The sequence below is a fragment of the Anomaloglossus baeobatrachus genome, chromosome 3, assembly GCF_048569485.1.
Source record: "Anomaloglossus baeobatrachus isolate aAnoBae1 chromosome 3, aAnoBae1.hap1, whole genome shotgun sequence".
Taxonomy (NCBI): Eukaryota; Metazoa; Chordata; class Amphibia; order Anura; family Aromobatidae; genus Anomaloglossus; species Anomaloglossus baeobatrachus.
Window position 1 is genome coordinate 183,034,450 of NC_134355.1, and position 26,550 is coordinate 183,060,999.

Below are 26,550 nucleotides of genomic sequence, written 5' to 3' on the forward strand. Positions count from 1 at the left end.
GACACATCCACCGGTAGCTGTGATTGGTTGCAGTGAGTCAGCTGTCACTCAGCGTGGGGGCGTGTCTGACTGCAACCAATCATAGGCGCTGGTGGGCGGGGGAAGCAGGGAATACGAGATTAAATAATGAGCGGCCGGCATTTTCAAAAGAGAAGCCGCAACAGCGTGAACGCCGTGCAGCGCCGCGCCATTGATCGTGGATCGGTGAGTATGTGAGAGGGGGTGGGAGGGAGAGACCGACATCGACAGAGAGAGAGAGAGACCAAAAGACCTGTTTTTGTTATGCCAAAAATAACATGCGGATCGAACAAAAATGCAGTGTAAACGCACTGCTAAACATTCTGGTGTTTTTCTACAACTCATTGATTTCAATAGGTGTAGAATGCTGCCAAAATGGACAAAATAATTGACATGCTGCTTTTTTAAATGCAGAGATTTTGTCAAATTTTTGACAATCAAAACGCTGCATCGTGCGCAAGGATTTTGCATGATTCTCATAGACTTTGCGGGGAAGCAGAACACATGAATTTTGACAATGTGACGCTGCAGCTTAAAACACTGCAGAAATGCAAAAAAAAACCACCGCAACATGCACATGAGCCCTAAGAGAACTGAGCGCAGCATCTACTCAGTCCCAGCTGCAGCTTGCACACCAACGTCCAGCCCTCCTCACCGAGTGCAGGAATTGACCCTGACCACATTCTGAAGTGTCTGCTGCATTGTTACAATGCTTCTGTCTGTGACTAGGATTAAACGCTGCTGTACCGGCCAATACACTTCACATTTCTACAGGAACTCCATCATCTCAATGCTATGGCAGTGTTTGAGCAGTGTGGATATCATTTAACACTAGAAGTCCCAGAGAGGGGTAATTTAACATTTCTACCTTTGGAACCCAGAGACGGGTCGAATGACCTGAAGGGTTTTAGCTAACTTCCTATAATCACCGTCTTTTGTTCTGTAATTAAGGCCATTACTGTCGCACCACAGGAGGTTGTTGTTTTCCATTGAGATTAGCCATTTAGTTTCTAGCTAGTTCTATTCAGTTTATTGTATGTCATTTGACCCTCTTTCGGGACTTCAGGGGGAGCTCGAAATTTCTGGGACTTCTAGTCTTAAAGGGAGCTTGTCGTATTGTACATGGAGTCTAATCTCTGGACAGCATGGTATAGAGAAGAAGAAGCTGAGCAGAATGATATAGAGATATGTTGGAAAACATTTAGTAGAACTTATAGTTCATTCACTGAAATCCCTGGTGTTTGTAGCATGTGAGTCCAGTGGGCGATACTACTCAGTGACTGAAAGCTATCTCTGCACCCACCGCTATACAGTTCACGACGTCAATCAATTCATAAGATCGCCCATTAGAACTCACCAGGGATTTTAATGAAAATAATGCAAGTTTTACATGAGTTTTTCCCCACAAAAATCAATGAATTGCCATATATCAACTCCTTCTGCTCTATAATATCCTGTCTGCAGTTCAGATACTATTTTCAATATGACAGCTTTTATCTAAACCACTGTGCTGCAGATTAGTATACCAGTGTAATCTTCATTGCCATGCTGTGTCTGCAATACACTCCTCCCTACTTTATTACTGAAATAGACAAAACATCCAACAAGAACAGCAATTTTCATCTCAAACAAGGCCCCATTTTGAAACTGCACCCCTTAAACTCATGAAAATAGCATTCAGGAAGTGTGTTAACACTTTAGGTGCTTCACAGGTATTAATGCAAAGTGCAAAGAAAAATTGAAAAGTGAAATTTTCTACATTAAAATGTTGGTTTAGCCTCACATTTTCATAATTCAGAAGAGTTAAAAGGAGAAATTGGCCTTAAAATCTGTCACACAATTTCTCCAAAATGTGTCCGTAACTCTTATTTGATCAGAAATTGTTGTTTGAGTACATGGCAGGGTTTGTAAGGAAAAAGCATAATTTGGCTTTTGAAAGGCAAACTTGGCTGGAATAGTGTATGGGTACTATATGCAGAGCATCCCCTTTTTCAAGGAACTCATCTACGAGTATGGTGAGCATTTTTATCCCACAAGTGTTTTACAGAATTGTAACATTAGGCCCTGGAAATAAAATAAATACCTATTTTTCAGTAAAATGTTACTTTGGCCCCAAATTTTTCATTTTTACAATGGGAATAGGAGAAAACACACTAATATTAATAAAATTGATACATAATTTCTCCTTTATGTTCCAATACATTTTATGTTATCAGAAAGTATTGTTTGCATAACCAGGTTCGGAAGAGATGAAGTGCCATTTAGTTCTTGCAGTTCAAATTTTGATTACTTTAGGGCCTCTGCAAATGATGCTCACAAAGTTCAAAAACAGAAAAAAAACCTGAAAAATTATCCAATTTTGGAAACTACACCCTTCAGGACATTCATCTTGGGGTTTAACTGGAATTTTTACACCACAGGTGATTCACTGATTTTGTTACCATTGGAATAGGAAAATGAAAAAATGAATTTGTTAAACTAGTAAATAGATTTAGCTCAACATTTTCATATTTACTATGTCTAATAAAAAAAGGAACCTGTAATTTATTATGTTATCTCAAAACAGGCAAATCCCTATATGCGGTCGTACATTAGTGGTTGGGCATATAGCAGGGCTCAGAAAGGAAGATACACCATTTGGCTTTTAGAGCCCAGCTTATGTTGAAATATTTTGTGAGCACCATTTGCAGAGCCCCTAAGATGTTAGAACAGCACAAATCCCTAAACCTTCATCCCAAATTTAAAATTACACCCCTCAGGATATTTATCAATGGGTAAAAGTGACTATTTCCCCCACAAACATTTTCCAGAAATGATTGTGCAGCTGATGTTGCAGAGAGAAAATTACAAATACACCATTATAGCGGCCAATACAGTTTCCTTGTGGAGACACACACAGAATAAATTGTTAAATGGGCTGACCAGGAGTTACAAAACTGAGGATCCATGTATAGGTTAATCAATATGAGATCAATGGAGGGTCTGACACCAAGCACCCCCACTAATCGACTGAAGAATGAATTAGGAGTGGCTGAAAACAAGTGATGTGCATGAGAGAACTAAGTGGGTTATCCCTATTCCATCAGTCCCAAACATGTGGACGTCAACTGCCTAATGGAAATACTGAGGGGCTCAGAATGGAGAGCTTTGGGAACACGGATTTTATTACATTGCATTGGGAGTCATGTCACTTTTCCAGAGCCTCTGACTTATCAGTATTGAGGAAATCCCCCGTTTTTCCATTAACAGATGATGGAATTGAGTGAGGGCTTGTTGTTGTGGGATGAGTTGTTACCATTTTAGAATTCATAACATTTTTGATTACTTTTTATACCAATTAATGGGAGACAGAATAAATAGTGCAATTCAGAAATCATTTTTTTTTTTTGCGACGTTCACCAACTGGTATAAATTATGGGATAACTTTATTATTGGATAACTTTTTTTGGGTCAGTACGATTACACAGATACCAGGTTTTGTTTTACCATTTTAGAACACAAAAACACTTTTTTTACAATATGTATTTTTTTTGTTACATTTTCATAGCTATACCGTAGTTTTTTATTTTTCTGCTGATAGAGCAGTGTGGGGCTTTTCAATGTCAGTTACACCACTTATTTTTACATACGATGTCTGATTTTTTTTGTTTGATAGGGAACACAGACTAAGGGGTACTTTGCAAACTACGACATCGCAAGCCGATGCTTGCGATGCCGAGCGCGATAGTCCCCGCCCCGTCACAGCTGCGATCTCTTGTGATAGGTGCCGTAGCGAACATTATCGCTACGGCAGCTTCACATGGACTTACCTGCCCTGCGAGGTCGCTCTGACTGGCGAACCGCCTCCTTCCTAAGGAGGCGGGTCGTGCGGCATCACAGCGACGTCACACGGCAGGCGGCCAATAGAAGCGGAGGGGCGGAGATGAGCAGGACCTAAACATCCTGCCCACCTTCTTCCTTACGCATAGCCGGCGTGAGCCGCAGGACGAAGGTAGGAGATGTTCCTCGCTCCTGTGGCTTCACACACAGCCATGTGTGCTGCCGCAGGAACGAGGAACAACATCGTAACATCGGTCCTTCCGAAATGATGGAAATGACCGACGCTACACCGATGATACGATTTCGACGCTTTTGCGCTCGTTAATCGTATCAAAAACGATTTACACACTCCGATATCGACAGCGACGCCGGATGTGCGTCACTTTCGATTTGACCCCACCGACATCGCACCTGCGATGTCGTAGTGTGCAAAGTACCCCTAAGAGCTCCAATGAGGACAGTGTTAATAATGTCTGTAAACCAATATAGAATAATATGGTGCTATATAAGTACTATATTTAAAATAAATAAAAATAGTTTTACAGAAATAAAAGCAAAATTTTACTGTAGTATGGAAAGTAAAAATGGGGATATTTTCATATTCACCTTTTTTATTTCACAGAAAAATAGACAATGCCACCACCATGGCAGGTGCTCCACCTCACCACCACATTGCTCTATGTTAGGGGGATCTATAATTTTGTGCTTGTAGCCCCTAACTGCATTATATGTCTGTGTGATGTTCCCACTTGCAGCACATTAACCTCAGGTACTCTAATACAGTATCATGTAAAGGTGGCACCATGTTGGTGGTACTAGTATTTTTAGGGTTCTAAATGTATATTACTAATATTTTTATAGTACAAGAGCTAGGGTGCACCAGCCTCACAGTATTGGCAAGAGGATATCACTCTTAGGGCACCAAGATGAGGAGTTTGTGTTAAGAAGAGAAGAAAGGGTAAATGCTGAAAAATTAAGTAATCTAAAATATAAAATACTGCAAAGATGTGTTGTGAATGGAAGAATAGTTTTAGGTGGTGTGTATGGAATAGAGATGAAAAACAAAATTACTGGGAACAGAGAAAACATCCCCTTTGAAACACTGGATATAGCTGATGTATGTTTTGCCTGTGACTGCGTCTGATGAGCCCTGCACTTTCTCACATGTTCTGTAGCCCTAAATGTAATTTAAAAATAAATCTTGCTTGCATAAAAGGCCTAACACTAAGATTTCTTTACCATTGGAAAGCAGGATTAAGTATATATGCCTTTGGCTTGTGCCACTGATCTCTAAACATCCTATCAACGACCCAGATCCTATCTCTCCATACTGACTCATGCACCACAGCATGTTTCTCCATTTGTCTAAGGGTACCTTCACAATAAACGACGTACTAGCGATTCCGACCATGATACGACCTGGTCAGGATCGCTGGTACGTCACTACAGGGTCGCTAGTGAGCTGTCAAACAGTCAGATCTGCCCAACGATGCAGCAACGATACGGCGGTCGCTGGGACTCTGTCACATAGCACGATTCAAATCTTGATTAGTAACATAGGCGTGCATCTACATTGCCTTTTACGCACCCCCTCTGCTCTGATTGGTGGTCATAACTGCGTTGTGACTGGGCGGCCTTGCCTTTAGAGAAGGCAACATAATAGCGCTTCCATCCTTCTCCATCCTTGTCCATCCTACAGTCCGGATGCAGAATGGACTGTATTACGATCTGCTGCAACATGCGGTCCGGGACAAGTGAATTCAGCCCTCTGAAATGTTCTGCGATCTACAAGCCAGAACAGAGGATGGAAGCGGCCAATCCGAACGCAGTAGTGATCACCAATCGGAACAGAGAGGACACGGAATACAATGAAGATGCATGCCTACGTGAGTCGTGAACGAGGTCGTTGGGTAAGGTGTCAAACACACCAATGCGTGCTGCCCTGCGGGAGCCCGATGACCAAAAAATGAACCAGAACAGTGTGTAACGATCAGAGATTTCACAGCAGGGGCCAGGTCACTGCTTAGTGTCACACACAGCGAGATCGCTGATGAGGTCACTGGTACGTCACAAAACCTGTGACTCAGCAGCGATCTTGCTAGCGATCTCACTATGTGAGAAGTACCCCTAACACAATGCATCTAACCTAAAAAAAATAACGAATGTGATATTCTCTTATTAAGAACACTAAGCACACAAACTGAGAATATCACAAATAACCAATTAATTTTAATGTAACAAATTCACTAATAATTTGTAACATTGCCTTAAATGGATTTAAGAAAAAAAAAATCAATGTATCTCACCTATTGGACAGTCTTGTTTGTTACACATTTCTTTTTCTTTAATATCACCAGCGCATTTCTTTCCTCCATATTGTGGCCTGGGGTTGTTACAGATTCGGGACCTCTCTCTTAGACCTCCTGCACAGCTCACAGTGCAACTAGACCATGGTGACCAAGGGCCCCATTTACCATTAACTGAAATACGAAAAATACAACATTTCAGAAAGAGTTCTTACTTTTAAAGTTGAATATTGTGTCAGGTGACGGCAATAAGTCATTGAGCTCTATAGTTTGGATAATCATGGATAGAACTGTAAACAATGTTTTTAATTTTACAGATTTTCCAACCAAGTGGGTTGTTTATACTATTCAGATGTGGCCCCCACAGAGCCAATACGTTTAATTATTGTGCCCCTGTGTGTCAATGATTACTTACTTCTTTCAATGATCTCGCCATGGAGTTGTCAATATTGTGAGTAAACAGGGTAAAAGAGGAACCCCTTTTTATATTTTATATGGGCTGTAGTGAGAGCCATAACTGGTTTAATGGCTCTCTATTTGGCCAGAGTTGAAAGAAATTCATCTGGAAAGCCTCGTAAATATGGGAAATTCCATACAGCATTAAGGATCAGGAATCCTTATGATGAAGTTTGTGGACTAAATTCCTTGACATAGAATCCAACCTGGTCTGACCAGGGCTCTATGAATCCTGATGATGCGTAGTATAAAAAAGATCAACTAGTGGTAATAGGGCTGAAATGAGGTTGGCAAATGTCTCCTTCAAGGCAGTAAAAGATTCAAATGTTTCTTTAATATGAATGTATACTTTTCTCAAGCGATTTTTCATGTCTTCAAATTTAAGTTCCAGATATTCATTAGGAGAGATATGGTCCCGTACCTGCACTTTGTCACACTTTAGAGCGTCAGTGGTGTTATTCAAACAGCGTTCAAAATCCAGGGTACGTTGCAATAAATCTTGCAACTGTCTAGTAAAGTTTTCTTCCGCAGCTGTCAGTTCAACTGTGAATATAGTTTGTGTAGATTTCAGAAGGTCCTCCAAGGCCATTTGTTCATGTAGAATTATAAACACATCGGCTATAACATCATTGGAATACTGAGATTTTGTCTTGGAGAGTTGTGAAGAGGGAAGATGTCTGCGCCATTACCGGAGTATCAGAGCTGGTAAGTGGAACCAAAATATTTGATTCAAAGATGGTAGCTAAAATGGGTGATAATCTGTGTCTGGAGTGGAACACAGCAAAACATGTCTGCTGTCGCCAAGCACCACGCTTGCACCAACTACATTTAATTTTTAAGTTATTTATTTAATAAATAAAAAAATTGTAATTTTATTATACAATGAAAATGAAACAAATACATACTGGGGCACGGTACGCCTTCACATTCTTTGGTTTCTCGTCCATTTCCAGTGCAGTTTTTGCCTCCAAGCTGTGGTTTGGGAGAGTTGCACAAGCGGATACGAGTAATATTACCAATTCCACAAGTTACAGAACAAGCTGACCATGGCGACCAATGACTCCAAGCACCATCCTGACGTACTTAAAAAAAGTAAACATAATTACAAAGCTAAAGGGAAATATATAATATTGTTTCTAGCAAATATACATACATCAGTCTGCACTTACTGCGGTGGTCACATTTTCCAATATTGCACGTTCTAGTTTGGATTGATGTACCAGTGCATGTGCTTATAGTAGCGTCACATGACCTTCCTCGTTGTTGAGTTCCAGAGCCACAAGTTACAGAACATTCGGTCCACTCAGACCATGGAGACCAGCCAGCTTCACTGTCTGATGCTAATACAAGAAAAAGCAAAATAACCCAAAAAAATAGTTGAAACTTAATTGAATATGACAATTAACATTCAAAGGAAGTCTGACAGCTGATGAATGCTGCCCAATCTATATACAGTATGTATCAGATGTTGGCTGTATGATTCAGCCATACATGTTTATAAGCTGCTGAGGTGTAAACCGCAACAGAGCTCAGTCGGACAGGCGGGTCCCCGGCGTTCTCTCCGTGTTCATTGCCGTATAGTGACAGGTATTTCCTTCCATGCATGTACAAGGCAAGACGGAACATTCCTGGGGAGCTGGATGTTCGACTAGTCTTCCTTGTGGCTTGGTAACTATTAAACTGTGTTTTGCTCTGAAATGCCTCAGAGTTTCAGAATTAAACAATATGTGGCTGAGTAGCAAACGTCTAATTCATGCTGCCAGTGGATCGGGCACCATATATCAGGTGCCAGGATCCCCTTAAGAAAACAAAACAAAAACATTTTCTAATATGCAAATGTTAGAAGTTCAATGAATAGGTAGTTTTTTTATTTAAATTACTAATAAATACGTAACTAAACACAAACTTCAATATTTATATGATAACTTACATAAACAGGCAGGGCAGCACTCTCCTTCAAGAAATGTGGGGCTGTCACAGTGCACAGTTGGGCATGTTATCTGGTGGCAAACTGTTTTTGAACTCTGTACAAATTTACAAATTGCACACAATGAATATTTTCTATTAAAAAAACACGTTATTATAATGCTCCAATAAATATGAGTTTGTCTGACACAGGACATATTTTATACAAATAAGTAACTTAGTTCTTGTTCCTTCTGTTGTTACATATATTTATTAAAGGATTATTCATGAATACCTGTGTCTATGCAACAGCCTCAGGCAGTAGAAACTAGAGATGAGTGGACCTGTAGAAGTTCGGTTCAACGGGTTTAGCCAGACTTTAGATAAAGTTTGGTTCTGGACCCAGATCTGACCTAAACTCCAATAAAAGTGTCTGATTGGGCAGATTGAGTCTCTGACTACATACAGCCAGCCATAAACAATTCACTTCCATGGGCAGGTGGGAGGTCTTTTTCCATTTTTGTTTGTGCACACTGTATCTGATAACATTCTTGTTAACCCCAGTGTGAGCCATTCAAACACTGCAAGTGCTTGCACTGGGCTGAGCACCGAGTGTACCCAAGCTCAGTGATGCTCGAGCGAGTGGTCAGCATATGTAAAGCACCTGAACTCTGAACTCAAACAGTTTTTTCTGTAAAGTCTGTGTTTGGTACGAACACCGAATCTCACTTTTCAGGGTCGCTCATCTCTAGTTGAGACTCCTCCAAAAACAGCCAAGGTGTGATAACCTGTTTTTGAAATGTCCATTCACTTTTATGGGAGATAGAGAAATAGTTTAGGTCTGGTTGGCTGTTTCTGTAACTTCAATCACTTGCGTCCAGCACAAAGACGCAAAATAACTGAGCTGGGAATACCATACATATGGCACTAAGTAATTCTGTTATATACACTCTTCAACAATGAAATTGCAACACTAAAAAAGAAAAGTTGTGGAATCATGGATATCAGAGCATTGATAAACATGTTAATACTATGCACATGATGAAACAATGGAAACAAAATGTTCATAACATCTCAATTTTCCAATATCAAGTATGAACAACACGTGCATAAATACGGGCAATCCAACAAAGTTATCTAAAGAATGTTCTCCCACATTGAATGCACTTGGGCATGTAAATCATCCAAATCCACCACTGTCAGCTCCCCTTGCAGTTACCAACCAATAATGCCCCAGATTTGCTCAATGGGAAAAAAGTCCTGAGACGCTGCAGGCCATAGTAGCATGTTTAGGCCATACAATCTGCTCATAGTTGCGAGAGAAACATGCAGCCTAGTTATATTACACTGTAAAACAGCTCCTGAGACACTTTAAATAAATGCCTGTATCAGTGGTTTCATGAGTGATCCATTCAGTACAGCAAGCAAAATTGGACATCATATGCCAAGCATAAGTTGTCAATCATTGTTTACAGAAACAAGCAGAATGCGTTTTCATGACATTGGACTACAAGTCAAGCATCCCAACTAAAGTAGTTCAATTGATCTCATTTCACCGCTTTCAAAGACTATCATGGTGTAGAGCAAAGCAGCAATGGAGGCTGGAATGGAGGTTATCCTCTTCAGTGATGAGTCTAGATTTTTATTTTGGACATAATGATGGTCAGGAGACCATGTGGACAACAGCATGAAGAGGCCTTCATGAGAGAACGTCACACTGGTTCTATTTCTTTGATTATGGTGTGGGGTGGTATAATGTACAGTACCAAGACCTCTCTAATTTTCATTTCAGGTACACTAACAACTAAGCATTAGATTAATTTAATAGCGGAACCAGTGGTTCTCCACAGCGACCCAAAAGCCATTTTCAACATGACAATGACAGGCTGCATGTTGCTCATGTTACTGTGAGCAGCCTGTGTGTCCTTAACGTGGTACTATGGTTTACAGTGTCTCCAGATTTGTCTCCCCATTGAGCATATCTGGGACAAAATTAATCAGAATTTGCAAGGGCAGCTGTCAGCAGCGGATCTTAATGACTTGTAAGACCAAGTGCATTTAGCGTGGCAGAATATTCCTCAGACAACTATTAATAACCTTGCTGATAGCGTGCCTAGGTGTTTAAGTGCATGTATACATTGTGTGTGCGTAGTAATCATCCTCAATACTGAATAGACTAAAATGTTTAATGTGTTTCCATTTTTACATCATTAGCATATCATTAACATGTGTATCGATTCTGTAGTTTTCATAATTCCACAACCTTTTCTCCTTGGAGTTTCAATTTCAATATTGAGGTGTGTAATGGTCTCAGAGAGCAAGGACATGGAAAATATCATAAATATCCCTAGCAATCCCAACAATTCAGTCAAAATGGAACAAATCAGGAGAAAATTAACAGCTGTCATCTCTCAAGAATTTTACTATTATGTGTCAAGATTAAGTATGCTGTTAAAGCCAAACTTGTAAGCATCACAGACACTTTTTGCACCACAATTACATAATACTGAAAAAGTGCCTAGAAAAGGGGTGTAGTAAAGGGATGTACTGTAAAATGCAACACATTTTTGCCAAAAATACTGATGTAAGGCATCCAAAAAGTAATGTAAAAAGTGATTACAAGTGAGCTGTGCCAAACTTATTATGGCATGCTACAGATGCATTTCCTTAACATCACACATAAATTATGATGTAGCAATATATCTTGCAGCATGAAAATGTAACTTGACATTAGTGTGACATGTAAATGGCTTGTGCTTTGTTTACTATCAGGCTACAGATATCTGCATCAGGATGTTTTTGTGCATCACGGTTTAGTAAATGAGTTGTGTTATGTAAAAAAAATGCTACATCTGTACATTGTAATTACTTTTTTTTTTGCACAATTTCAGTCTTATATCAAAATTTAGGAAAGTATTAATCTGTTAAACTATGTTACAATTTCCTAAGTTACATCTTTATGAATATTTGTCATTTCAATAAAATAGAAGGTCGTGAGATGCAATATGATAAAATACCCTGATAACAGGGAACAGTTATCTTCTACCATGTGAAAGCATTCACTGTGTGCCCTGTATAAATATTAGATGTTAAAAAATGGCCCAAGATATAAAATCTGAGGTTTGCTGACTACCAGTGTTTGCAATATACAAGAGGTACCATGTTTCCCTGAAAATAAGCCAGGGTCTAATATTATTTTTGGTTCCAAAAGATGCGCTAGGGTTTATTTTCTGGGGAAGTCTTGTATTTTGTATTGGTGTCAGTGATTGGGTTGCCCGTTAATGGAAAATGAATATTCACTCACTTACCCTGCCTACCCCTCAGCGTCAATAATTGGAACATGTGTTCATAGAAATGAATATTCACCCCCTTTCTCAGCCCATAATCCTGCCCACCCCTCTGTGGCGGGATCAGTGATTCAGTCAGTCTGCTGTATTACTGCTTGAGGATTGCCATTGGCTCTCATGACCCAAGCGTGACAGCATATATTTCTATGCAGCAGTCACGCTCAGGTCAGGAAAACCACCAACCCTAGTATGACAGCATATATTTCTATACAGCTGTCACGCTCAGGTAAGGAGAGCAGTTGACCAGTCCACGCATTGTGCTGTGATCCTCGGGCAGTAGTAAGTCTGACGGAATCACTGAAGCCAGCAGAGGGGTTGGCAGGATTATGGGCTGGAGAATAGACTGAATATTCATTTGCAATCAGCATACATTCTGGCACAGAGGAGTGGGAGGGAATATGGGTGGAGGAAGGGGGTTCACAAACATTTGTCATTAACACACATTCCAATCACTGATTCCGGTGCAGAGAGATAGGCGGGAGAAACAGTGAATATTCATTTTCCATTCAATAGCTAACATGTGACTCTGAAATTCTGGGTCTACAGCAACACAACAGAGCAATGTACACCAATAAAAGTTACATATCCAGAAAGGGCTGCCCAAGCCCTATTTAACACTAGAACTACTTGACTCGTGACACCAATATAGAAATACATGGTGCAAAGTAGTCAAAATGACTACCTCAGTAGTTCTAGCGTTAAAGACACTATTATAGTATATGCAACAAGGGTTTATTTTTGGAGTAGGACTAATATTATAAAGTACTCCAAAAAGGCAGAAAAATCCTGCTAGGGCTCATTTTTGGGGTAGGAATTATTTTTGGGGAAACACAATAATATCTAGTTTCCTCTGCAGTAGATAAACAGAAACAAAAATCACATTGCAATACTGGTTAAAATATGATGGTTTTACATGAGATTGTATGTTTCCTGTACATACTACATGCAACAACAGAATATATTATTAGTTATAAATAATTAATAATAATGCTCATTTATAAGAAATGACCACTCTACCTGGCAGGTACATTTTGTACAGCTGTCTACAATCCAGTTCTCATTATCTGCAAAGACTCGTCCATCCTGCCAGCATACTGACTGGTTCCTAAGGGTTCTGTTGGGGCCAATCAGTTCCCACAACTCCTGATTTTCTTCAGACTAGAATCATTTATTAAAAAAAGGATTCATTAATTGATTCATTATATGAAAAATAAATTCTATTAATCCCAAATTGTTACAATTATTTTTCAATACTGTATTTATTCAGAAACCAAAAACACTATTACAACTATTATTACAAGTGCATCTGCTACTACTGGTAACAAAACTATGAATAATAGGATAATAATAAATTATAGAATTATAAAGAAAGTTATACAACAATGTAGATTAGTCAGTTAAAACATGAAACTTACTACTTTCTGTAGGTTTTCTAGCAGATTATTGACAATCACTCGGAGTCCAGACAACTCAGTGAACATAGTCCCTAATTCTTCACATGATCGGTCACAAAAGTCAATTTGTCTATCTTCTTTCTTTCCCACATATTCGGTGAGCGGGGTGAGGTGGATAATTTCTGTTTTTTCACTAATAGCATTATTACCTGGAAAGATCAAGAAATGTTAGGTATTTTATTAAGGGCAGGTCCCATTAAAGCAAACATAAAAAACATAAAAATGCAAAAGCACAAGATATTTTCACCATTTTGAAGATATAAATAAATGGTATTGTAACAACTAGGGATCAGCAGACCTGTGGAAGTTAAAATTTGCCGGGTCCGGACAGAGTTTAGTTACTATAGACCCTGAACTGCATATACAGGTGCATCTCAATAAATTAGAATATCATCAAAAAGTTAATTTATTTCAGTAATTCAATACAAAATAGGGAAACACATATATTATATAGAAACATTACAAACAGAGTGATCTATTTCAAGTGTTTATTTCTGTTAATGTTGATGATTATGGCTTACAGCCAATGAAAACTCAAAAGTCATTATCTCAGAAAATTAGAATAATTACCACAAAACACCTGCAAAGGCTTCCTAAGCATTTAAAATGGTCCATTAGTCTGGTTCAGTAGGCTACACAATTATTGGGAAGACTGCTGACTTGACAGATGTCCAGAAGGCAGTTATTGACACACGCCACAAGGTGGGTAAGCCACAAAAGGTCATTGCTAAAGAAGCTGGCTGTCCACAGAGTGTTGTATCTAAGCATATTAATGGAAAGTTGAGTGGAAGGAAAAAGTGTGGTAGAAAAAGATGCACAAGCAACCGGGATAACCGCAGCCGTAATAGGGTTCTTAATAAAAGGCCTTTCCAAAATTTGGGGGAGATTCACAAGGAGTAGACTGCTGCTGGAGTCAGTGCTTCAAGAGCCACCACACACAGACGTATCCACGACATGGTCTACATTCCTTGTGTCAAGCCACTTATGACCAATAGTCAATGCCAAAAGTGTCTTACCTGAGCCAAGGAGAAAAAGAACTGGACTGGTGCTCAGTGGTACAAGGTGTTGTCTTCAGATTAAATTAAATTTTGCATTTTATTTGGAAATCAATGTCCCAGAGTCTGGAGGAAGAGTAGAGATGCCACAATCCAAGCTGCTTGAGGTCTAATATGAAGTTTCCACAATCAGTAATGGCTTGGGGAGCCAAGTCATCTGCTGGTGTAGGTCTACTGTATTTTATCAAAACCAAAGTTAGCGCACCCATCTACCAGGAAATTTGAAAGCACTTCATGCTTCCCTCTGCCAACAAGCTTTGTGGAGTGGAAATTTAACTTTCCAGCAGGATTTGTTAGCTGTCTACATTGCTAAAAGTACCAATACCTTGTTTAATAAACACAGTATCACTGTGCTTGATTGGCCAGCAAACTCGCCTGACCTAAACCCCATAGAGAATCTATGGGATATTGTTAAGAGTTAGATGAGAGACACCAGACCCAAGTTGGTCTTAGATAATATTCTAATTTTCTGAGATAATGACTTTTGGGTTTTCATTTACTGTAAGCCATAATCAACAACATTAACAGAAATAAACACTTGAAATAGATCACTCTGTTTGTAATGACTCTATTTAATATATGAGCTTCCCTTTGTGTATTGAATTACTGAAATAAATTAACTTTTTGATGATATTCTAATTTATTGAGATGCACCTGTAACTCAATGGGGACCCAAACTTTGATGCTGTAAAAAAGCTTTAAAATGGATGTAGTAAGGGCTAGGGGGCTGCAAAAGAAAGCAAAATGGGGGTAAGAGCAGGACAATTGTTCTGAAAACAAATGTGGTTAGGAAATAAATAAATAAAAATGGCATGGAGTCCCCCATTTTTGAAAACCAGCGCACGTAAAGCAGACAGTTGGGGGCTGCGGCCCTCAGCTGTCTGCTTTACCTTGACTGGTTATCCAAAATAGAGGGAACCCCACGCTGTTTTTTAAAATAATTTATTTAAATTAAAAAAATGGCTTGGAGTTCGCCCAATTTTTGATAACCAGCCCAGGTAAAGCAGACAGTTGAGTTATTTGGCCATAGTTATTTGGCTCTTCCCAGCCTAAGAATAACAGCCCGCAGCCACCCCAGAAGTGGCACATCCACTAAATGTGCCAATTCTGGCACTTCTCCCAGGCTCATCCCGATTGCCCTGATGGGGTAACAATCAAGGTAATACTTTTGGGGTTTATGAAAGCTGAAAATGGAGCTGGCATCAAGCTCAGGAGTTAATATTATTATTATTATTATTTATTTATAGAGCACCATTGATTCCATGGTGCAGTACATGAGAAGGGGGTTACATACAGAATACATAAACAAGTTTCAATAGACAGACTAGTACAGAGGGAAGAGGGCCCTGCCCTTGAGGGCTTACATTCTAAAGGATTTTGGGGAGGAGACAGTAGGTGGCGTGTAGGTTGGGCGGCAGCTTCGCACAGTGGTGGGGGCGGCAGCTCCGCATGGTGGTGGGGCGGAAGCTCCGCACGGTGGTGAAATGGCAGCTCCAAATGGTGGTAGGGCGGCAGCTCCGCACGGTGGTGGCGCGGCAGCTCCGTACGGTGGTGGGGCGCCAGCGGGGTCATTGAAGCTTATAGGCATTTCTGAACAGATGGGTTTTCAGGTTGCGTTTGAAGTTTGCAAGTGTAGTAGATAGTCTGACGTGTTGAGGCAGTGAGTTCCAGGAGACTGGGGATGCTCGGGAGAAGTCTTGGAGTCGGTTGCGTGAGGAGTCAATGAGAGAGGAGGAGAGAGGGAGATCTTAGGAGGACCGGAGATTACGTTTTGGAGTGTAGCGAGAGATTAGTTCAGAGATATACAGAGGACACAGATTATGGATGGCTTTGTAGGTCAGTGTTAGTAGTTTGAATTGGATACGATGGAAGATTGGGAGCCAATGGAGGGATTTGCAGAGAGGAGAAGCGGAGTGTTATTGAGGAGAGAGGTGGATCATTCGGGCAGCAGAATTAAGGATGGACTGGAGAGGGGTGAGCGTGTAAGCAGGGAGACCACAGAGGAGGATGTTGCAGTAGTCAAGGTGGGAGATTATGAAAGCATGCATTAGCATTTTTGTAGATTGAGAATTGAGGAAAGGACGGATTCTGGAAATATTTTTGAGTTGAAGACGGCAGTAGGTGGTGAGGGATTGGATGTGTGGTATGAAGGACAAGGCAGAGTCAAAGGTCACTCCGAGGCACCGAACTTTGGGTGCTGGGGAGAGCGTGATGTTATTTATTGTAATAGGTAGATCAGCTAGAGAGTGTAGGTGAGACGGAGGAAAAATGATCAGTTCAGTTTTGGCCACATTGAGCTTTAGGAAGTGAGAGGAAAAGAAGGAAGATATAGCTGATAGGCACTCTAGGATTCTGGACAGCAGAGAAGTGACATCTGGACCAGAGAGGTAGATCTGAGTGTCATCGGCATTTAGGTGGTACTGGAAGCCATGGGACTTTATGAGTTGTCCCAGGCCAAATGTATAGATGGAAAAGAGTAAGGGTCCCAGGACAGAGCCTTGAGGGATGCCAACAGAGAGATGGCAGAATGAAGAGCTTGTGTGGGAGTGGGAGACACTAAAAGTGCGGTTGGAGAGGTATGAAGAGATCCAAGAGAGGGCAAGGTCTCTGACACCAAGGGAAGAGAGGATCTGTAGTAGCAGGGAGTGGTCGACAGTGTCAAAGGCTGAGGACAGGTCTAGAAGTAGGAGTATAAAGAAGTGGTTGTTAGCTTTGGCAGTAAGTCATTTGTGATTTTAGTCAGGGCAGTTTCAGTTGAATGATGTGGACGGAAGCTGGACCGTAGTTTGTCAAAGTGAGAGTTAGAGGCGAGGTGGGAGGAAAGTTCAGCATGGACATGCTGTTCCAGGAGTTTTGAGGCAAACGGGAGTAGTGATATGGGGCGATAGCTGATAGTAGAGGTTGGGTCAAGGGAAGGTTTCTTTAGGATGGGTGTGACTGTTGCATGTTTAAAGGCAGAAGGGAAGGTACCAGTTGTTAAAGATAGGTTGAAGGGATGGTTTAAGGCTGGAATAAGGATAGTGGTGAGGTTGGGGAGGAGGTGGGATGGGATGGGGTCAAGTGCGCAGGTGGTGAGGTGCGCTTTTGAGAGAAGATGTGCAAGCTCTCCTTCGGTGATGGTGGGAAGGAAGTTTATGGGGGAGGGGCAGTGGTCTGTTATATGAAGGGGTTGTGTTGGTTGAGCAGAAAAAACTTGTCTGGTTTGGTCGATCTTTTCTTTGAAATGTGTAGCAAATGCTTCTGCAGAGATGAGGGAGTTTGGAGGGGGCAGTGGTGGGCGAAGGAGGGAGTTAAAATTATTGAATAGTTGTTTGGGGTTGTGTGTTAAAGAGGATATGAGAGCTCTGAAGTAATCCTGTTTAGCAGAGGTAAGGGCCAAGCGAAATATGTGAATTGCATTTTTGAATGTGGTGAAGTCTTCCTGGGAGTGCGTTTTCTTCCAGCGCCGCTCTGCAGCCCTAGACACTTGCCGAAGCTTTTTAGTGAGGCTGTTGTGCCAGGGCTGTCTATTGATTCGTCTACCTCTGCCATGCACAAGAGGAGCAACTGAATCAATGGCTGATGTGAGAGTGGCGTTGTAGAAAGTGGTGGCACTGTTTGTGTCGTGGAGTGAAGATATGGAGGACAGTGGTAAAATAGAGTCAAAAAGGGTGTGCATGTTGAGATGTGCAAGGTTTCTGCGGGGGTGTGCTAGGTGCTGGACAGGGGGGGCAGGTGAGGAGGACAGGGCTGAAAAGGTCAGTAGATGGTGGTCAGATAAGGGGAGAGGGGAGGTTGTGAGGTTAGATAGAGAGCAGAGACGGGTGAAGATAAGGTCTAATGTGTGTCCATCTTTGTGGGTGGCAGAGGCGGACCAATGACTTAGACCAAAAGCTGAAGCGAAGGAGAGGAGTTTGGAGGCAGCTGACTGGCGGGTGTAAGTGGGGATGTTGAAGTCACCCATGATGATAGTGGGAACGTCAGCAGAGAGAAAGTGTAGAAGCCAGGCAGAGAACTGGTTGATAAAGGCAGTGGTTGGGCCCGGGGGTCTGTATATGACGGCCACTTGGAGGTTGGAGGGAGAATAGATGCGGACAGAGTGCACTTCAAAGGAAGGCAGGCCAAGGGAGGGTAGAGGTGGGATTGGGTTGAAGCTGCAGTTGTTGGAGAGAAGGAGGCCTACTCCACCACCTTGTCTATTGCCAGGGCGAGGAGTGTGGATGTAGTGGTGGCCGCCGTAGCACAGAACAGCAGGGGAGGCAGTGTTGGAGGGTGTCAGCCATGTTTCGGTGAGGCCCAGAAAGGATACATTGCTAGAGGTAAAGAGATCGTGAATGACGTGCAGTTTATTACAGATAGAACGGGCATTCCAGAGTGCTCCAGAGAGAGGGGGCATATATTAGATATTAGATTAGATATAATATTAGAGAGGCATCTATCAAACACCCTTATTACTAACCAGGCAATTATGCAGTTAAAAAAAAACACACACACAGGAAAAAAATAGTTTATTTGAAAAAAGAGTTCCCCACACTTTAACGAATACGCCACTTCTGGGGTGGCCGAGGGCTTCTATTTTTAGGCTGGAAAGGGCCAAATAACCATGGGCCTTCCAAGCCTGAGAATAGTAGCACCCAGCTGTCTGCTTTTCTTTGACTGATTATTAAAAATAGGGGGGACCTCACCATGTTTTTTTCTAGTTATTTAAATAAAAAACTAAAACAAAAACGGTGTGGGGTCCCCTTTATTTTTGAAAACCAGCGAAGGTATAAAAGACAGTTGAGGGTTGCAGCCCGCAGTTGCCTGCTATACTTGCGCTGGTTATCAAAAATAGCCAGGATCTCACATAATTCTATTTTTTATTTATTTATTTTGTTCACAGCAGCATACAGGGATCTTTCCCATGCTGAAAACTTGTAGATTGGCAGTCAGTGCTGCAGCCTTTCAAGTTACAAGGTAAAAAGGTTTTGGTACCGTGTTAGCCAGTTGAAAAATTATTGAATGTTCTCAGTGAGAGGAACAAAATTATAATCTTGTGATACCTTTTAATGGCTAACTACGAGGGGCGATCCAAAAGTAATGATAATCGGTTATTTCTATTGCACACAGAAATTAAAATAAAATGTTTTCTTCTCTCTTAGGTACCCACTAGTCCAGGAAAAAAAAAATCACTTAAATAGGCCACGATTCCCAGGAGCTACATTCATTTGAATATGAACTGCCGAGGAGTGAACATCAAAATGGAAAAAAACGAGCTCAGAGCTATCATCAAATACCTCTACTTGAAAAAAATGACTACCAAAGACATACACAGCGACTTGGTGGAAACATTGTTGGACTCTTCTCCTCCATATTCCACAGTTGCACGCTGAGCCAAGGAATTTAAGCTGGGAAAAACATTGACGGAAGATGAACATCGTGAAGGACGCCCATCCACGTCCCTCAATGAAGAAAACGTGAAAAAAGTTGAAGAAGTTGTATTGGCAGATCGAAGAGGGACTATCAGGCATGTAGCTGAGGTCACAGGGATCTCATATGGCAGTATTCAAAGAATCCTTGCAAAAGAATTGCATATGAGAAAGGTCTCCGCGCGTTGGGTGCCAAAAATGTTAACCAATGAGCAAAAGAAGAAACAAGTTGATATTTCAATAGCAAATCTCGAAAAGTTCCAAGCAGACAAGGAGAATTTTTTGTCACGTTTTTTGACCATGGACGAAACCTGGATCCACCACTTTGATCCCGAAACTAAACAACAATCGATGACATGGAAACGAGCCGACGAACCGACGCAGAAGAAATTCAAAGTGTCAAGCTCAGCAGGGAAGGTTATGGCGTCTGAACTGGTGGAACACCCCTCATATTCGCCAGATCTAGCCCCCAGTGACTTCTTTCTCTTTCCTCGCCTCAAGGAACACCTCCGGGCAAGAAATTTGACGACAATAGCGACGTGATAACCGCTGTTGGGGATTTTTTTGAGGGTCAAGATCAAGAATTTTTTTCAAAGGGAATTCTAAGTTTAAATGTATAGACTTGTTAGGAGACTATGTAGAAAAATATTTTTTTTTTAATATATTCATTGTGTTTATTATTGATTATCATTACTTTTGGATCGCCCCTCGTAAAATTAAATAAAGTGATGTTACAAAGCAAGCTTTCGAGACGTCTCAGGTCCCTTCATCAGGCATGGCATGACAAAATATCTGAAGAAACACAAATATATGCACAAACAGAGGACAGGGATGGCATAATAAAAGACATTTAAATAAACAAACACTGAGCTTAGAAAGTGAATCCTTAATTAGCTTTGATTAGTGGTGTGAGAGTTTTATTGTCCCAATATCCATGTAGGATCAGAGGTCTGGTGAGTCTCTGGAATGACTCCTCAGATTTTGTAATGGGCCATATCTTTTTGTTTGTATTGAAGCAGTTCCCTACAATACACTACAGTTCAATACAAACAAAAAGAGGAAAATAGTCGAGTACCTCTGGTGATGACATACAACCCATAAACATAAATTTGGAGACTGCTGCATTTGCAGAGTCCATGAGGAGCCAAAAAAGCAAACACAAAGCCCAAAGTGACCCCACTGTACAAATTGCACCTGTCAGTTGAATTCATCTACCACTGAAGTGACTATTTTGTAATATGTCATGTTATGTATGTCATGCCTTTTTTTCTGGAGAATTGGAAATAAGCCAGGCTAGTACCCATATGTTAAGCCCAGCTCATGCTTCTGGCGACATGAACCGCATAACTTGTTAAGTTCGCTCTCCCTGCTACAATAATGAAACACACATGGTCGCTCAAGGCGGTTTAGGCATGGTGTGGCTCAGAAGGAGGGGGGTATTAGGATTTGGGAAGAGAGATTTCACTGAATTTGATATGAGGAGCTGGAAGCCATCACTTTTTGATAGCCTTTGTTCCACTCCCGATATTAAGGCCATATGCGCACGTTGCGTTCAGTTACTTGCAGAAATGAACGTATCCTCTGGCAGAATTTGTCATTGTCAAAATCGGTTTTGACCACATAAATGCAGGAAATACGCAAGTGTTCTCATAGCATTTTTGCCACGTTTTGACTGCGTTTTACATGCATTTTCATTGCTTAAATTAAGATGTGCTTCAATACAAATACACTACTAAATAAAGTTTGATTATTCAGTCGGAAAAAAATGCAAAAAACAAATAATAATAATCTTTAAATCATACACTATAATGATAATTTTCAGAAAATTAATAAAGCAATTTAATAATTACCGTGTTTCCCCGAAAATAAGACATCCCCCGAAAATAAGACATCCCAGGAGTTTTCAGGGAAGCTTTAATATAAGACATCCTCTGAAAATAAGACATAGCTGCAGTCAATAATGAAGTGTCATGAAGCGGTGAAAGAGTTAAAGACACTGCAGGACACTTCATTATAGGCAGCAGGCACCCCCAGAAGAGAGAGGACAGAAGAAAGAAGACCCCCGATCATACTCACCAGAAGCCGACCGGGAGCAAGTGAGCGCATCACACACACACACACACATCAGATCACACTCACTCACTCTCACACACCTCACAAACACATCAGATCGCATCCACACACTCACAACATCCGGCGATATCGCTTGCTTCTCGGCGGCGATACTGTGCGTGCAGTGACGTTCCAGAACCTGCCGGAGAATCACATGGCCGGAAGCATGTGGTATCTCCGGATGTTGTGAGTGTGTGCACACGTATGTGCGATATCGTCAGTGTGTGTCAGTGTATGCAATCGGATGTGTGCGTGTATGCTGTCTGATGTGTGAGTGTGTGTGAGTGAGTGTATGCGATCGGATCTGTGAGTGTCAGCAAAAGGCAGAGGAGCACGGCGTGCAGCACAGCTGCTGGGACCGCCCACCGGAGGGCACAGGGAGAAGTGGGGTGTGTGTGTGAGTGTATGCGATCAGATGTGTGCGTGTATACTGTGTGATGTGTGACTGTGTGTGAACGTAAGAGATTGGATCTGTGAGTGTCGGCAGGAGGCAGAGGAGCACGGCGTGCAGCACAGCTGCTGGGATCCTGGGGTGGGAAGAAGTGGGGTGGGTGTGTATTTGTGTGTGAGTGTGTGTGATCTGATATGTGTATGTGTGTGTGTGTGTGTGTGATCTGATGTCAGCCAGACGCAGGGGAGCACAGCTGCAGGGAGATGTGTGTGTGTGTGTGTATGTATGTGTGTGTGTGTTTGTGTGTGAGATCTGATGTCAGCCAGACGCAGGGGAGGCGTGCAGCGTACCCAATGGGAGATCACAGAAGGATCTGGGAGCAATACAGACACCTGGGGCTGGTAAGTATGACGATCCTGGGATGGGGGGGGTCTGCTCTTTGTGGGGGATAAACTTACCCCCAACCATGTCTCCTCAAGAATAAGACACCCCCTGAAAATAAGACATAGTGCTTTTTTCAGGGCAAAAAAAATAAGACAGTGTCTTATTTTCGGGGAAACAGGGTATGTTCCAAATAAAGTAAAAGTATTGTTTGACTCATTTTTTAAAGTCGGAATGGGTGTGAGGGCAATTGGAAACCTCTTGACCTCACTATGATGGCAAAAACACATGCTTTGATTTAGTCAAAAAAGCATGCGTTTAGCATCAAAAAAGCATGTAAAACGCGAGAATTTTCTTCAAGGATGCGTTTTGACATTTCTCATTGACTTCAATGTTAGCAAAACGGTGCCAAAATGGCAAAAACAATTGACATGTTGCTTCTTCAAACACAGAAATTTTGACAATTTTTTGTCAACAAAAATGCAGCGTTTTTAAATGCATCGTGCGCACAAGAAAGCCCTATTCTCCATAGACTTTCCCTGGGAATCAAAACGCATGTATTTTGGCATTAAAACTCTGTAGTTCAAAACGCGGCGGAAATACATGAAAAAACGCAACGTGCGCACACAGCAGGAACGAGGAACCTTACCTTACCTGCGTCCACCAACAATGAGGAAGGAAGGAGGTGGGCGGGATGTTACGTCCCGCTCATCTCTGCCCCTCCGCTTCTATTGGCCAGCCGCTTAGCGACGTCGCGGTGACGTCGCGGTGACGCTGAATGCACCTCCCCCTTGAGGGAGGGATTGTTCGGCAGTCACAGCGACGTCGCTGAACAGGTATGTGCGTGTGATGCTGCCGTAGCGATAATGTTCGCTACGGAAGCGATCCCCACATATCGGCTGTACGACAGGGGCGGGTGCTATCACACTCGACATCGCCAGCAAATGCTAGAGATATCGCAGCGTGTAAAGCGGCCATTAGGGGTCTTATTGGTAACATTTTAAGGTACATAACATGTTTTAATCGCTTTCAGTATAAGGTTGGGATCAGGTTCTTGTTTTCTACACAAATCACTTACGTCAGGGTTTCCATATAAAGCCCTCAAAACTGTGATTCAGACTATACCCCTGTCTGAACCACTCACTGCAGTGAGTCAGATGGATATACTTTGGTATCTGTTTGGTGACTTGACATTTCCAGGAGGGATTTTCCGGTCGTTGATTCCTATATTATTCCCAATTACCCTTACCCGGTATCAATAATATCACGGACACTGCTTGCGACTTGGTAAAAAATGGCCACAGCAGCCCTTTATTGCCTATTGTTTACACACTAACACAAGGGGGCGCCGTCCAACGGGCGTCCCCAACATTTAACAATAGGTAATACCATAATAATAATAATACAGTACGTAATACAATACGTAACCCTGGGTAGGCCCGGTCCAGAAACCACCTTCCACCACCAAAGCATGATCCCTGGCCGCAACACACACCGGGCCGGAGATGAGGTATTAATCACCTATGGATCAATACCCCCCACCTTGCAGGACCCATGCCTGCAAGATCCTTGTAACCGGAGCCACTATATCCTACAAGTGACTCTCCAATCAAATAACATTATCCGTTAAACTGCCTCTGGACCAGACCTACCCCCGCCATAAGTCCGGTCCAGAAGCCATGCTCCACCACCAGAACACAATCCCTGGCCGCAACACACTGACCCAGAGATACGAGGCATTAATCACCTACGGATAAATACCCCAACCTTACAGGACCCCATGCCTGCAAGATCCCTGTAACCAAAGCCACAGTATTCCGCAAGTGACCCTCCAATCACACAAACCTTGAGAAACACGATCCCTGGCCGCAACACACCGACCCAGAGATACGAGGCATTAATCACCTACGGATCAATACCCCAACCTTGAAGCATCAAGTATCAACCGTGTCTCAAAACCTTACATTCCTCTTTACCTCCAACTCAATATTATCCCCGGCTGCAACCTCCAGCCCAGAGATATGAGGCATCAATCACCTACGGATCAATCCCCCATGTGCATAACAGTAACTGTGACCTCAAAAACCTTAAAGCCCGTTAGCGACTTTAATCCAACAACATCCCCGGCTGCAACCAGCCCAGAGATAAGAGGTATTAATCACCTACGGATCAAAACCCCTATGCCTTGCAGAACCACGTGCTTGCACTGCACTTGGATCCAGAACCATGACCCCAACCATTGACTCCTCCTGCGATTACCATTTCACTAAAATGGATCACTAACCATAACAATGGTCCCATATTTAAATGAGGTAAAAGTCACCAAAGGAGTAATACCCTTACCCAAACCAAAAACTCCCGTACTTTCAATTACCTATCACCTGGGGCACTGTAGCCACCTGTGACTCCCTGGCAACCATCAATTCCTTAATATATAATCCTTGGCAACAACCCTGACCCATATATAAGGCATTGATCACCAACGGAGCAATACCTCCTCCCTGCAGACAACCTTGTACCTGCAGGTCACCAGTAACCGGAGCCACTGTACCTTCCCCAGTGGCTCTCCATCCAAACACCAGTAACAATTAGAGCTCCTCTGGACCAGACCTACCCCTGCTGCTGTGACAAAGGACATAATCCTCATTATTTATGCTGACCATACACATATACATCATACACATCATATACATATACTCCCACATTACCACCCATCTTATTCAGCCACTTACAAGAATCCCAAATGACAATATACATCACAATCCACAAAGAAATTTTTTTTTTGTATTATTATTTTATACACGACACTTTCTCCAATCCTTTCTGTTCTCATTTTTTTTTTTCTTTTTTTTTTTTTTTTGTAACGGCTCTTAAAATTGAATAATTATACATGCATATAAACACACCAATAATAACAATACACAATAGAAGGGAGGGTGGGTGGGAAGCTGTCATCCAGGAAGTGCAAGAGGAGGTAATTGACTGCCACCTCCTATTATATACACCATGAAGCTCCCTCCTTTCCTACCACCACACTCCACCCCCTAACCAATCACCTTCTTTTCCTCATTCCTAAACGAACCAACAATGTTTAACCCCATCAACTCCCTACCCTCTGGGCTGTCATGTCGCCCCTACACCCTATGGGTTCCATGGCTTTCTTGACATTTCCAGGAGGGATTTTCCGGTCGTTGATTCCTATATTATTCCCAATTACCCTTACCCGGTATCAATAATATCACGGACACTGCTTGTGACTTGGTAAAAAATGGCCACAGCAGCCCTTTATTGCCTATTGTTTACACACTAACACAAGGGGGCGCCGTCCAACGGGCGTCCCCAACATTTAACATTAGGTAATACCATAATAATAATAATACAGTACGTAATACAATACGTAACCCTGGGTAGGCCCGGTCCAGAAACCACCTTCCACCACCAAAACATGATCCCTGGCCGCAACACACATCGGGCCAGAGATGAGGTATGAATCACCTACGGATCAATACCCCCCACCTTGCAGGACCCATGCCTGCAAGATCCTTGTAACCGGAGCCACTATATCCTACAAGTGACTCTCCAATCAAATAACATTATCCGTTAAACTGCCTCTGGACCAGACCTACCCCCGCCACAGAACAGGCCACATGACACCCTGCGTGGCCTGGACCCCCACACACCCAACGCTTGCTCCCCCAACTTGCAAGCAAAACCAACCATTAAAACCTTTTTATCCATCACTTAAACTCTGAGCATCCAATATATGCACCAGCCAGCGTACCCAGTCCACCTTACTGCACCGCACTCCCCTGATCCTTGGTGGCAGGAGCCACCGGGTTCCTCTGACGGCCACTCAGGCCCAACGGCACACCATGCCACAAGCTCCCAAATTATGCCGGAATCCACACCATGCCCGCTG

The 26,550-nt window shown here is 42.1% G+C and overlaps 1 protein-coding gene across 1 annotated transcript in view; it reads right to left on the reverse strand.

The window, feature by feature from the left end:
- Nucleotides 1–26,550, reverse strand: part of THBS2 (thrombospondin 2) — a 227,897-nt gene that overhangs the window by 67,533 nt on the left and 133,814 nt on the right. The window contains exons 5-10 of the mRNA XM_075339620.1: nucleotides 13,267–13,454; nucleotides 12,869–13,009; nucleotides 8,530–8,623; nucleotides 7,769–7,939; nucleotides 7,505–7,681; nucleotides 6,144–6,317 (exon numbers count right to left, since the gene is read on the reverse strand). Of these exons, the coding sequence (XP_075195735.1) occupies nucleotides 6,144–6,317; nucleotides 7,505–7,681; nucleotides 7,769–7,939; nucleotides 8,530–8,623; nucleotides 12,869–13,009; nucleotides 13,267–13,454 (945 nt within the window). The remainder of the gene's footprint in view (nucleotides 1–6,143; nucleotides 6,318–7,504; nucleotides 7,682–7,768; nucleotides 7,940–8,529; nucleotides 8,624–12,868; nucleotides 13,010–13,266; nucleotides 13,455–26,550) is intronic.